At 41.1% G+C, this 13,299-nt stretch overlaps 1 protein-coding gene across 5 annotated transcripts in view; it reads left to right on the forward strand.

Annotated features, from left to right (window-relative positions):
• iqsec1b (IQ motif and Sec7 domain ArfGEF 1b) overlaps positions 1–13,299 on the forward strand; it is a 363,229-nt gene that overhangs the window by 310,916 nt on the left and 39,014 nt on the right. Inside the window, exon 1 of one of the 5 annotated variants that reach the window (XM_074664546.1) lies at positions 11,703–11,834. The exons of the other annotated variants lie outside the window; for them this stretch is intronic. Coding sequence (XP_074520647.1) covers positions 11,770–11,834 — 65 coding nt within the window. The 5' untranslated portion in view covers positions 11,703–11,769. Of the gene's footprint in view, positions 1–11,702; positions 11,835–13,299 lie in introns of those variants that run through there. 5 annotated transcript variants of the gene reach the window in all.

Here is a 13,299-nt window from a genome sequence, read left to right on the forward strand (position 1 = left end):
GGCAGCAAATGGAGCCCTGATACTTGTGTTCACTGTCCAGCCTCAACGATACCCACCAGATGTGAAGGTTACTCCATACCATGAGAACTCAAGCATTCCCAGACCATCAGTGATGTTTTCAGACCACTTAGCTACAACAAGCTAAGTGGTCTGTCTCCTCTTTAACTTGAGGGAGGCAGTGTTCATGTATGTTTTTTTAAGTAGAATTCTGATTCATTGGACTCCTATCCATTTCTCTTCAGTCCATCTGAAGCTGCTGGTGTTTTTAGACCATGAAATATTCTCCCTTTCATGTTTCAGCTTCAACCTGCATTTGTGGAAGAACTGTGCAGGGTTTTGACTGGGACTTTTAGCCCATACTGTGACTTCCACTTTAGAGTCATGAAATACAGTGTTGCAGTTGAGTTACCATAGCTCAAGTCTGCGTCAAGTTTGAGTCATCAAAAAATATCATTAAAAAATTTGAGTGGAGTCGAAGTCGAGCCTTCGCCCAAGTCCTTGTAAGTCCCAAGAGCAGGACACAGGGAACTCACCAACCGAACTTTAAGTATCTAACTTTTAGTGTATAATTTATTATGATCAATGAAGCCAAAATTGAGTTTAGGATGAGGAATGCTGTTGTGTGACATCAGATCCTTGGCTATGTAAACTTGGACTGACTGTTTTGGGGCAATTTAGATGTGCAGAAACCACTTTGATCGAATTCACATTAGTGTCTGTTGATCTAGATTTTACTGTGTGATGGTTCAGTAAAGAGTCTCTACTTAAAACCTTCATCCAATTTACCAGAATGTTCTTTACATGCAGAATGCACCTGCAGTCAGAATTTATTAATGTAATGTTACTGAACTTATCTGTTGAAGGATTCTCATTTGTGAAGTTAAAAACATATCACAGCTTAACCAAACATTGTGGGATCATGTTTAAGTGACTTTAGAAGCTAATGTTGCTGTTATTTAGCAGCTAGCTTATGACAACGTTATCAACAGTCGAAGTCACATTAGCATCGCCATCCACTCACCTCTTCATACACCTTGTGGCACCTTTTTTTGCGTCTTGCCAAACACTATTGCTGAGCAAGACTTGCATGCAGGTAAACAAACATGTCAGCTGTAGCCTGAAAGCTGATCTGTTGTTAGCACCTACCAGAAGAAATAATTGATACAAATTGAGACCTCCTCTGTCTGAACGCAGCTCAAGTTAAAGTTTTGGAGTCAAGTTCTCCAACACTGTGGAATACAATGTAGTTTAATGTAGTTTCACCTGAGGGCCTGAAGATTGTTGCCATCCTGTATCAGAGTTTGGCTCCAACAGTTTTGTAAAGAGATTTCATCAGAATCTTCCAATCATGTTACCTATCAAACTGCTCTTAAGTTGATGACATTGTTCTTTTTTTATTTCATGCCAGAAATGTTGTTCTAAAATTGTTAAATCCTTACTGCCTGAATTAATTTATAACCTTACAAAAATGTTTTGCATTCTTTGAGATACTAGATTGGGTAGAGATTTGTAAATTTGAATAAAGCCCAAACAATAGTTGTACAGAAGTCATTGGATACATATAATATATATATACCTTCGTGTAATAAGTTCTCCCTCTGACCAAGATAGTGGCACATAGTTCATTTGATACATTTCATGATATGTTTGGAATATGAATCCATAGGCAGTAGTGGGATACTAAGGTCCCACTGTCGGTCCTGACATACCCTGTCAAGACCCGACTGAGTATGTTGCAAATTTGCAACAACTATAGACTGTATAAAACATGGATGTAGTCTCTGGGATGTCACCCTTCTGTTCCTGATACTGTGAAATGAAGCCAATCCGTGGCCACAGCCACATTTGATATGACGGCGGTTGTGAGTTTCCTTTCAATAGTGAAATCAGCATTTTAGACCCAAGCTGTTTTTGGAGCTTGGCTGTAAATATCCTTTTTAATGACATAAAACTCTGTTTTTATGGTTGGATGTGTATGTGACTTCCGGTCTTTCTGCAGCCAGCCTCGATTGGATTCTCAATGAACAGCAACTTTCAGCACTTCAGCATAGGCTTCATTTTTACTAACCAGATGTTGCCCCTTGGAGACAACAGCCATCAAGGAGTTGAGATGTTTTCAGTATCTGATTTAATTCCTTTGAAAGACTCACTCGCTCCAAAATGCAGTTTTTGACCTGCTCCTAAATTCCTGGATGCACTTTTTCCAGGAAAATGAGTCATACAACTCATCAAATTAAGCTAACAAGATTAAAGCCTAATGAACCCTGAAGAATCCCTGCTCTGATACTTTCCTTTGGCAGCACCCACAAGAGCTAACTTGCCAGATTTGTGGTCAAGCCTTGACCGACTTACCTCAGAGGTGTGGGAACTGCTCTTCTGCAATGAGTAATGCAAGTCCCATTATGACCAGATTCTAAAATTTATGCTAACTTAGTTTGAGGAGTTATTGCAGTTCCTGATTGGAACAATGAAGAGGAAATAAGGAGTCATTTGACGCTTCTTCGGCCTCTGTCTAAGATGGCTCATTATGCTCTCCTTATTATAAAGCTGTAAAGTAATGGTGTCAGTTTAGCCTGTAGGCAGCTCAGGAGAAGGGTGGAGGGAGAGATGCAGCGGGGGGATTAGCAGAGATAAGCTAAATAACCGCACTCTGTCAGAGGGGCTCCCACAGCCCAACGTAAACATTGAGCAGATTTGTTGCCATATGGTTATCAACATTACATCAACTGGGCTTTCATCTGCCAGCCTCTGACCCCCGCAGCGAGCTGGCTTTATGGTGTGTGCACACAGGATGAGGATGTGAAGATGCATGTGGCTGCTAAAAGTCTGTCTGTATCCGTGTGTGCTGAGTCCTGACCAGGAGCTACCTTCATGTGCTGCATGGCGGACAGCTCAGTTAATCCTCCTCTTCCCACTTTCCCTCCCTCTGCTGGAGAGGCTCGAGGCTGAGAGGGCAGGGCCGCCATCTCGCTCTGAGAGCCACACGTGAGTGCGCTCTGAGCTCAGGGATTACAGGGTTGAAGTGGAGCCAAACAGCTTTACAGACACAGTCAGCCTTGTGGGCCAGGCTGGTCAGCGCTGGCTTTGGGGCGTGGGGGGATGCAGCTGGACTCTGGCCACAGCGTGAGGGCAGTCCCTGCCTCCATCTTTGTTTTCATGTCCAAATAACTTTTCTGCAGTGTCTGTAAACAGGACATGATGCTAACACAGTGGATGATTGGAGATGTGCTGACATGTTGTTTGTGTACCCTGTGCGTACTTGTGAAAAGCACGCTTCATTACGTAATGAAAAACAGGATTTATGACCACATTTCTTGTTAAATGTGGTTGTTTAATTGGTGTGTCTGTTTTTGTACATTTAGTTCTGGCTCAAAATCCAGGTAAACATGTTATAAAAACCTTAAAAACAGAGAAACTCATTTCTAGTCCATTACAGACACTAAATCTGTCCCTGGAAACGTGTTTTTCTGTTCATGATGGTCTTTTTTTCCTGATCACATCCTACTTTCGTTTGTGGTTTTACTAAATTACATAATGTTAAGAAATGAATTAGGGAGCCGCATCAAAACAGTGGATCGAACCAGTGTGGTAAGTCATCACTGTTTTATTGTGTCAGAAGTCAGAATCCATTATGTCTCACTAAATGTTTTATTGGATAAACTTTCAAGATGTTACTTTTTTTCCAAAAATGTCTAAGTACTGTTGAATAGACCAATGATTTTTGAACACAGCTTTTCCAAACATCCTATTTTTATTTCGTATGCTTACATTATTTTACGTTGTGCACAGAAACAAAATTATTTTACAAAAACTACCAGGGTCAGGATCATAAGTCCCCCTTAAGAACTGGTGTTTTTATTGAGCCAAAGCTTAAAGCGCTGTTGTGTTGTAACCATGTGCTGCAACTTTGCAATCAATGAATCAATCAGTCAATCCAGTTCAAACTGAATGTTGTTCTCCACTTTACACACAAAATAAAAACCTCAGCTCAGGCTTTGAGCTGTCACTGGAGCTAAAAGCATCATGATAAAAGCTGAAGAAATCACTTCAGACTGGACTTAAAAAAAAAAAAAAAAAAAAAAAAAATTGGTCCTCATCACAGCATTGTTTCTGAGGCCCTGTTCGCACGACAACATTTAATCTCAAAACTCTAAAACGCAGTAAAAAAAAATGCAGTAACACACACAGAAATGCTGAGGGACTGAAAACGCTGTAGTAAGCATGCCAGGCCTGTAGGTGGTGCTGTAACTGTCTTGTCCAGAAGCATCTTTTCTGAGATTCCAACTGAAGTAGAGTTGGGCCGATCATCTGATGTATTGGTGAATGCTGAAAAATCCCACTGTGGAGGCCGTTTTCAAAAGTTTGCATTTTTGGTCGGCTGAAACGCCGTTTCTGTGTAAACGCGAGGCTGAAACACAACAAAACTTTTGCGTTTCACCCTAAAACTGTTGTCGTGTAAACGGCCCCCAAATGTCAAGAAGTGCTGTAAGACGTATCATTAAGAATTTCAAAGAGGGAGAGAAACATAGTCCAGAACAAGTCTGTCAGAGGGAGGAGACAAAGATTTCAAACTGGTCTCTGGAAAAAACACTAGACAGAGAGATGTGTACCTCTAAAGAGCCCAGATCAACTACCAAACTACACCAGTTCAGTTCGTCAAAGAAGACCGTCACTATAGCCCTGATGTCCCAGAAATGGTCTGCTGTGAAGGATACAGACCAAGAAAAACTCCACTTATACAAAGGATGGAGAGAGAAAGACCTTCAAGCCTTGAGACTGAAAGATGTTGAGGACCATCCGGAGCTGGATTCTGCAGACTGGAAGCAGACAAAGTCTCCTTTGGTCAGATGAGACCAAATGTTAAACACAGTGGTGGGAGTAACATCCTGTGGGGATACTTCAGGGCTCGGTCTAGAGCTGAGAATCCCATCAAATGTTGAAGGTTGAATCATGAAGAAAGAAGGATATGTGGAGATTTTTTTTTTTTTTTTTTTTTTTTGGGGGGGGGGCTCAAGTAGTCAGCAGCAAAACTGGATCTGGGTCTGGGTCCGGCTTTGTCTTCCAACCTGACAACTAGCCAAAACATACATGGCTCCTGGTGAAGAACCAGCTCCAGAAACCCAGAGTGAATCTTATTGACCGGCCCGTACAAAGCCCTTACTTGAAATCCCACTGAAAACCTGTAAGGGGGTCTGAACTGAAGACCAGGGTCCATGTCAGAAGAGCATCAGATCTGGAGGAGCTGGAAAGATTGACCAAAGAAGAACAGGCTGGGATTCTTCAGGAGACGTGTCAGAAACTTGTTAGTAACTACAACATTCTCCTGCACACTGTGATCCAACAGTTATTTTGACCCTGATAGATTTTGGTTTTTGTGAAATCATTTTGTTTCTACGTGAAAAGTAAAATAATGTAATCATCTGAAATAAATGTGTTAAAATCCATTGATCTGTTCAACAGCACTTGGGACATTTTGGACAAAAATGCCTGATCATTATGACCTCGACGGCGTAATAATTCAGAGACCAGTTTCAGAAACACCATTGATTTGTATGGACAGAATATCTCACACAGAGTAAGGATGCATGAGCGTACTCCAGGCTGCATCGTAAATCCAGACATGATTCCTGCCTTCAGTGGTCAGCAGCAAATCTTAACCAGACATGACGGACATTGATGAATTATTGATGATTTATTCTGTCAGTCAGCGATCTGGCAGGGAACGGTTTATTATGTGAAAACACCGTATGTATGTGGTGATGATTGGCGTCCAGGTTCTGACCTTGTTACTTGCTGTTGATAACGACTCACCGAGCTCCTCATCACAGGGAGGGATGTGATGTGATAATAACTGATTTCAGGGAGGATGTAGACTCACAGCGGCAGGTCTTTACTTTCAAACCAACACGGAGCATGAAGTGACAAGTTTTCCTGCTCTGTGCCAAGTAATAGCTCAAAAAGCTCTCCCAGACTTGATGAAGTTGAAGCAGGTGAAATGTGTCCCTCCTGTGCCTCTGTGTGTTAAATTTCATCAAGATAATGTCGTGCTGTGCTCTTTGTGTTTCTAATCACCTGAGCTGTTGTTTATCGCCGCAGAGCGTGGCATCTGGGGAGGTGGACGTGCAGACACATTTGTCTCCAGCCTCCCTACTCACACAGACGGGTCAATTTACTTACCAAGCCAAGCAGAAAATGCAGTGTCTGTCAATGGCTCTATTTTTGTCCCTCCAGGATGAAAACCAGTCTCATGCAATATGTTGAATGTATCCCTGCACAGGGAGTGGCATTGGCTGCCACAGATTTAGGAGGAGGAGGAGAGAGTTTGAGCTTGTAGCTAGAGGTACGGATATCTAAGACCAGGGGGGATCTCAGTTGTTGGTTGCAGCCTGCTCAGGAGCAACTGATAGAAGGATTAACAGGGACCACAGTTCCCACTGCTTCCACTCTGGTGTCTAGACACGACATAACAGGTGTGTGTGTGTGTGAAACTGAAGACTTAAGAGAGCCGTCTGGTGTTGGATTTTCTCTGTGGTCAGAGTTATTCAGCTATCCCAAAAGCGTCAGCTGTATCATCAGTTCTTCAGCCCGTAAAGATGTTACATAGAGCATGATAATCAATCAAGACCCTGTCCCACTTTTTACAATCTTGCATGACTTTGTGTCACTATGAAAGTGTAAATATCTTTATAATGGCTCGTATGTTGCACAGCACAGTTTGGTCTCTTCAGGTAAATCTACACACAGAGGCTCAAAGTCCTCAGAGATATTAATAGAAAGTGATGTTCAGCTTTGGGGTTTGTGCCATAGTCGGAGAAAGTTGGTATTTTTTACAGTGACAGCTGATTAAATCTTAAAATAAAAACTCTTATGCAGATAATGCTCTCCACTCAGGAAAATATATTTTTTTCCCAATAACTTATTTATTTATTTATTTTACATTATGAAAATTTAGGTTTTTGGCTAAAAGTGAAAAAGGCAAGGCAAGCTTATTGATATAGTTCATCAGGACTCAAGGCATGAAAACAGTCAATACAAAGGTCATCAAATAAAACTGGAAAAAACTCTTGAAATCAATAAAACGAATAAATTTAAGTTCAGGCAAAGAAAAAAAAAAGCAAAAACAGAAGGTTAAAATATAGTAGAACTGATTTTGAAATATGAGCATTACAGCTATAGAGTCTCAGAGTTGGGTGAAAAATCAGTATCATTTATAATTTATAGAATTATGTAATAAAAAGCAGCTGTTAAAAAAAATTAATAAATAAAAGTCTTCAACCTGGGTCTAAAGGAACTCAGGCCACGTCCACACGTAGCCGGGTATTTAGGAAAACGCATATATTTTTATGCGTTTACGCCTGTCGTCCACACAAAACTGCAGTTTTACATCACTGATAACGATGTTTTCTAAAAACTCTGTCCAAAGTGAAGATTTTGTAAAACTCCGGTTTCATGGTTTCGTGTAGATGCCGGTAAACAGAGTTTTCGGTTCTTAAACGTCATTTCTGAATGACTGGGGCTCATTCTGGTTGGCTGACACAGGTTCTACGTCTGGAAAATAGTGCTCATTATTGGTTTGGCATGCCTCGAGCTGCACTCACCGGCGGATTTACCCGCTGCGTGTGGACAGAAGTATTTTTAAAAATGAACAAAAGGGGGGTTATTCGTTGTTTGGAAATATCCGGCTAAGTGTGGACATGGCCTCAGAGTTTCTGCAGAACTGATGTTTTATGGATGTTTGTTCCAGATATTTAAAGCATCAAAACTCACTGTGTGGTTCTGACTCTAGGGACATGGAGCAGACCTGAGCTGTCTTGTTGGTTCACACTCTGAGAAGATGACTTATGTATGTTTCCATTCAGTGCCTTAAAAGTCAAAAAATAAAATAAGGAACTAAGCTTACTGGCAAGAACACAATTGAGTCCACTGTTACAGTGCCCACTATTTAGCCAAACAGCTTTGGTGATTTGGAATTTAATACTCATAAGTATGTTTAGTTATTTTATAATCATCTGAAAACAAAACCTTTGTATTTATTTATTTATTTATCTATTTATTGGCTAGTATTAAGCAAGTGACTGTAATATCCATCAGTTAGCAGGAAAAGAAAAAGACAGTGGCTGTTTTTGGTGGTAGAAACCTGGGCCCATATGCACCTCCTTAGTAGCTGTCATGAAAACAGACCTTTTGTACCGATGGTTAAAAAAAAAAATTACCTCATCCATCCTCAGCCATGATAGGCTGTTTTAAAGACTGTTTAAGACAAAATATGCAAAGAGAACAGCTGTTTGTTAATTTTCTAATACATGTATATCTCCCACAGAAAACTTTGTTTTCTTGTAGTACGCATGCATAGTTTGAATTTGTTGGATATGGGTTTTTTAAGAAAGTTCCTTGGTCATATGATGTCTTACACCTACCAACTAGTTAATACGCCCGTTTTTGAAAGTTGTGTATGTAGCTAATGCTACAACCAAATGGGGCGTTTCATAATGGTATGTTATGACTTACAGTCCCGTTTGTATTACAACTGGACGTGCATACAGGCCCTGACAAATAGAGGATCGTACTAGCTTATCGGCAGCTTCTTTCCTTCAAAGGCCACTGTCGCTCTGTTGAAGGGAGGGGTGAAAGACGGTGTTTTAACCCAGAATCTGATTGATAGATGTATATCTTTAAATTGTCGACTTGTCTGTAATTAAAAAGTGTTATTAACATAACTTTATTTTGAATTCATTAACATTCATTCATTGCCTTCAGCCAATTAACATAATCAAACTGATTTGGTTTATTCGGACACGGCCTGAGCTCCTCCTCTCACATCACCTCTGGTCACTGTGGTTTAAACAGTTTGATACGCTGATGCTGATGCTGATACAGTGTGACAACATTTTTAGATCCTCTATTTTTAAATTTAACTGTGTCAACTTAAAGGGACATCCACAGTTGTTGAATAAATCCCTCACTGAGCCGTCCTTTGTTCAAAGGTCTCTTGGCACAGATCCCTACTCGAGGGAGTAAAAATACATCCCCTCTGTTGTAGCTACTGTACAGTCTGGCTCTTCACCATCAAGATAAAGATGAGAGGGATAAAAATAGCTCAAGGTCTGATCAAAGGCAGCTGCCTCCAGCTCCCCTCTGTATGCAAACAGATGAAGTGGGTGTTTACTGCTGCATCTGTACCTTAAGCACCAGCGCGGCTGCAATTCATGCCAAAGGGAAACAGCTGGTTTGGCTAATGCTGGGCTTGATGTTGAATTTAGTGTCGACTTAAACTGATCTGTGATGAGGAGAAAAGATTTAAGGATTGATTCAGGGGTCAGAGCTCAATACTTTGCCTTCTCACTGAGCACCTGATCATAGTTTTCTCACATTAGTCAAAATCTGCTTAGGAGTTTCCCAAAGCTGTGCTCCCAAATTGGTGCATCATTGCATTTTTGTCGTACTTGCCCTGGGAGTGATCACATTTGATGCCTTGGTGATAACCTTTAACACACTCCACACTGTTGTTAATAATTCTGCTGCACTTTGCATGAGTCTCCTCCTTATGGGAGACATTTTGGCTCTTTATTAGCTCTGAAATGGCCCATTAGAGGGTTGATCTGAGACTCTGTCTTTGATTATTCTTACAGTAAACTGTACTGAAGACATCTTCACATTTAAGAGTCATTCAGCAGCTTTTCTTTGAGTCTTATATGAGCTGAAGACACGGTTTATTAGAAGTTTAACGTGTTTTGCCAGCAACTAGGGATGGGTACCTTTCACATTTGAAATGATACGGTACCAATGCCCGGTACCTGGTAATCAGTACCGGTACTCAACGATACCAATTTTCAGTACTTTTTTGTGTTTAAGTGCTAAAAAATATCAATTTGTTAAATTATAAATTGTAAAAGATTTTTAATTTAACATAACCTTGCAATGGTGTGTTCATGTCCAGCATGGAAATTTGCCTACTCTTCCACTTCCTCACAGTCACAAAGATGTTTTTAGGTACCTAGCAATGGTACTGTTTGGTTTTATGTGAATTGGTACGCGGTACTTTTGACTGAATTCAGTCAGGACCTATAAAAGTACCTAATTCAGTACCCATTCCTACTGGCAACAACTGCTGCTGAGGTGTATCACTGTCATTTTCTACTCACAATAAAAAAATATCAACGTTACTAAAGCAACCAATTCCACTTTTGTGCCAGTAGACAACAAAGATTTTGGTATATAAGAAGTAGTTTCCGAGTGGTTCCTGTCACATGACATCATCTGCTTCCTGCTCCTTCTGGAGGAAGACATGGTGGATGCACATCATTCTGGAAAGATCCAATTTTCATACATTTCTTATGATTTTCTCCAAAACATATTATATCAAAGTCTGCAAGTCTCAAGAGTAACTCTCTCCCAAAAAATTGTAGCTAGGATAAAAAAATTTTTGTTCATGGGTGTATTTCTGTGAGTAGCAACTGAAGTTGCCAGTTGGCAAATAGCTAGTCACTAACCTGAAGCATTGCTCATAATTTACCAATGAGATGCAACTTTCTTGGCAGACAAATACTTACCAAAGCCAATGCCCACACCTACCAGTCCCCAACCCTACCCCACACACACACCACCTTTTTTTTTTTTTCTTTACATTTATTATGACTATGTTGTATGTATTATTTTTGATAACATTATTATTATTATTATTATTATTATTATTATTATTATTATTATTAATAATAATAATAATAATAATAATAATAATAATAAAAATAATAATAATATTAAGTGACCCAGTGACAAGCTGTGTGACCACAGGTAACAATTGTTGCCAGCCATACAAATTATATTTTCCTTAAAACAAAGAACAAAATTTTTTTAAAAAACATAACATGATTCAGAGGGGCTCAACTGATAGAACTACAATCCTTAAAAAAACTTAAAGAAAACTTGGGCGTGAATGGTTTAAGTGCAGAATCAAGAATTGTTTGGCCTGATAGTCAAGGCAGATGTCTCTCCACGCGTGTGTGTGTGTTATCTCTGCACTGTACACTGCATGGTTGCCTTGGTTTGATAGCATCTTTGGTCCACTCGATACACACCCATTGTTTGGGTAATGATGTCATTATACGGAAATGGATAGGCCCCTCACTGCTCAGCTTTAAGGCTGTAGCTTGGGAATAGGAGTGGGGGAAATCACCCTAAACATCAGCAGAGAGATGGGAGGGGATGTGAGTCAAACATTCCCTTTTAACTTGATTGTTTGTTTAAAGGATAACTCGAGCAGCTGTTGTTCGTTCTGTGCTGTCTGAAGCTCTGCGGCAGTGAAAGTGTCGTCTGAAGCTCTCTGTATGGCATCGGAGACAGAGGTTTTTGGACAGTTAGGACAGTCAACAATATGACGCTCACTTTACAGCAGCTGTACCTCCACTATATCTAAAAGAGTACATCCGGGGGTTTCCCACGCTGCTCCCATGCCTCGCAGATCCTCTTTCTATTTTTAAAGCCAGTCTGGTACCAGCATCACCAGAGAGCACTAAGTCCCTTTCCGTTCTGACTTTTTACCCACTGCCCCCTCTAGTTTAAGACCCTCCTCATCCGAGGGGCACCAGTGCTCCCGCTGCCACACGACCCAGTTTCCTCTGGAGGAATTCCCTCCCTCTTCCTGCGAAGGCCCCTCCTCGTGAAGCTCTGAAGGAAGGCCAGAGCCGGAGAGGAGTCCAGGAGAGCGGCTGTGCGGCTGGGATGGAAAGTTACGTTTAGCCCCATGGATGGTGTGGGCACTGTGTAGGCAGCATGTGGTGTCTACAGTGTGCCTCTGACAGGACTCAGTCCTTACTAGAGCTGGAATCAGACAGCTGGTAAGCCCCACTTTGAGCGTGCATGCTGGTTTCTTGTGATATTTACTCAACTTGTGTTGCGTTTCATAATGAAGGTGGTACATTACACTTGTGGCTGCTCTTGTATTCAGGGCCAGTTGTCAGCATGAAGAGATCAATTGAGGGAGCATTTGTTAACGTCCTATAAAAGTGCTGTTTCTGCTCATTGGATGAACTGACGGTAATGCAGAGGACTTGGAGCCAGAGAAGAACTGCTGATGAAATTTACAAGGAGCACACTCTGTGAAAATAAAGTGCGCTTCATTTGTGATGCAGCAAAGGTTTGTGCTTCATCAATGAGCCAGTAGTTGATTTTCCTGCTGCGTGTCAGGCAAGCGAATGCACCCGAGTTTTATCGCTCCTCATCTCCTCCCCTCTAACTTCTGATTCCAACTTATTGAATTTATTTTATGACTTACTCACTCGTGGAAAGCGTGCGAGACAGTCAGAGCGAACGTGCTGCAAAACAGAGGACACAGGGAGTGCAGGTTGAGTGTGTGTGTGTAAGTGTGTGTGTGAGTGGCAGGTTGGAGTAATTAATTCATCACAGAGGAGTGACACAGTGAGAACAGACTCCACTTGGTGATGCTGCTTGGCGGCTCCAGGAGAGGTGCTGAAAAACAGAGCCGTCCTCTCATGACCTTCACCCCTCACTGGATCCATGGCTCTACCTTCCACTTCAAACACGGCATTAAAATTCTACCTGCCTGCCATAAACGCTCCATCATGGGATGCTGCAGTCCGAGGTGGGCTCTGCTATTGAATTTGAGGTCTGACTCAAAATAGAAAGCAGGTCCACACCTTTTCATGTGGGTGTAATCCTGGGTGAATGTTGCTTGGAGCGGTGTTAAGTTTTCAAACCACATCTGGCGCTGTTGGCTGGCAGCCCTGAAGTGGCACAGAGAGGTCATTGTTTGAGAGTTAAGGGGCACTCTAACTGTTTGACACATCAGAGATGATTCACTTGTCACTGGGAGTGCTTTACAGCCTGCGAGAGAAGAGTTGTCCTGTTTTTCTCTGCAGCTTTTTGCGAGCTCTTCGAGGTCAGGAAAACAACTCATACTACGTCTCTCCAGTAAATTTGTCTCATTCTCGAAAGCTGACGTTTGTAGTGGAATATATGAGTTGAAAATGTTTGTGGGGCTAAGTTAATGGACATTTGACAGAGAGATGGAGTAACTGAGCTGAGCACTTTGGCAGGTGTATCATTCTTGCTTCATGCAGATAGATTTAGACCATATTGTTTTTCTTTTGAATGTTGTCTCCTGTGACAGATATAAATCATTAAGTGATGATTATTAAAGGGAGGTTGCATCACAGATATAGGCTGGTACTTTTCTTTTATTTGTTAAAGTCAGTGTTATTAAACCATCTCAAGTTCCTAAGAATTATAAGCAGTATTGGGCAAATTACTTTAAAAAAGTAATGAGCTATTGTTACTAGTTAC

Source organism: Halichoeres trimaculatus, unplaced genomic scaffold (assembly GCF_033239565.1).
Source record: "Halichoeres trimaculatus isolate MK-OKI-2021-1 unplaced genomic scaffold, fHalTri1.1 fHalTri1_scaffold_1, whole genome shotgun sequence".
Classification (NCBI taxonomy): Eukaryota; Metazoa; Chordata; class Actinopteri; order Labriformes; family Labridae; genus Halichoeres; species Halichoeres trimaculatus.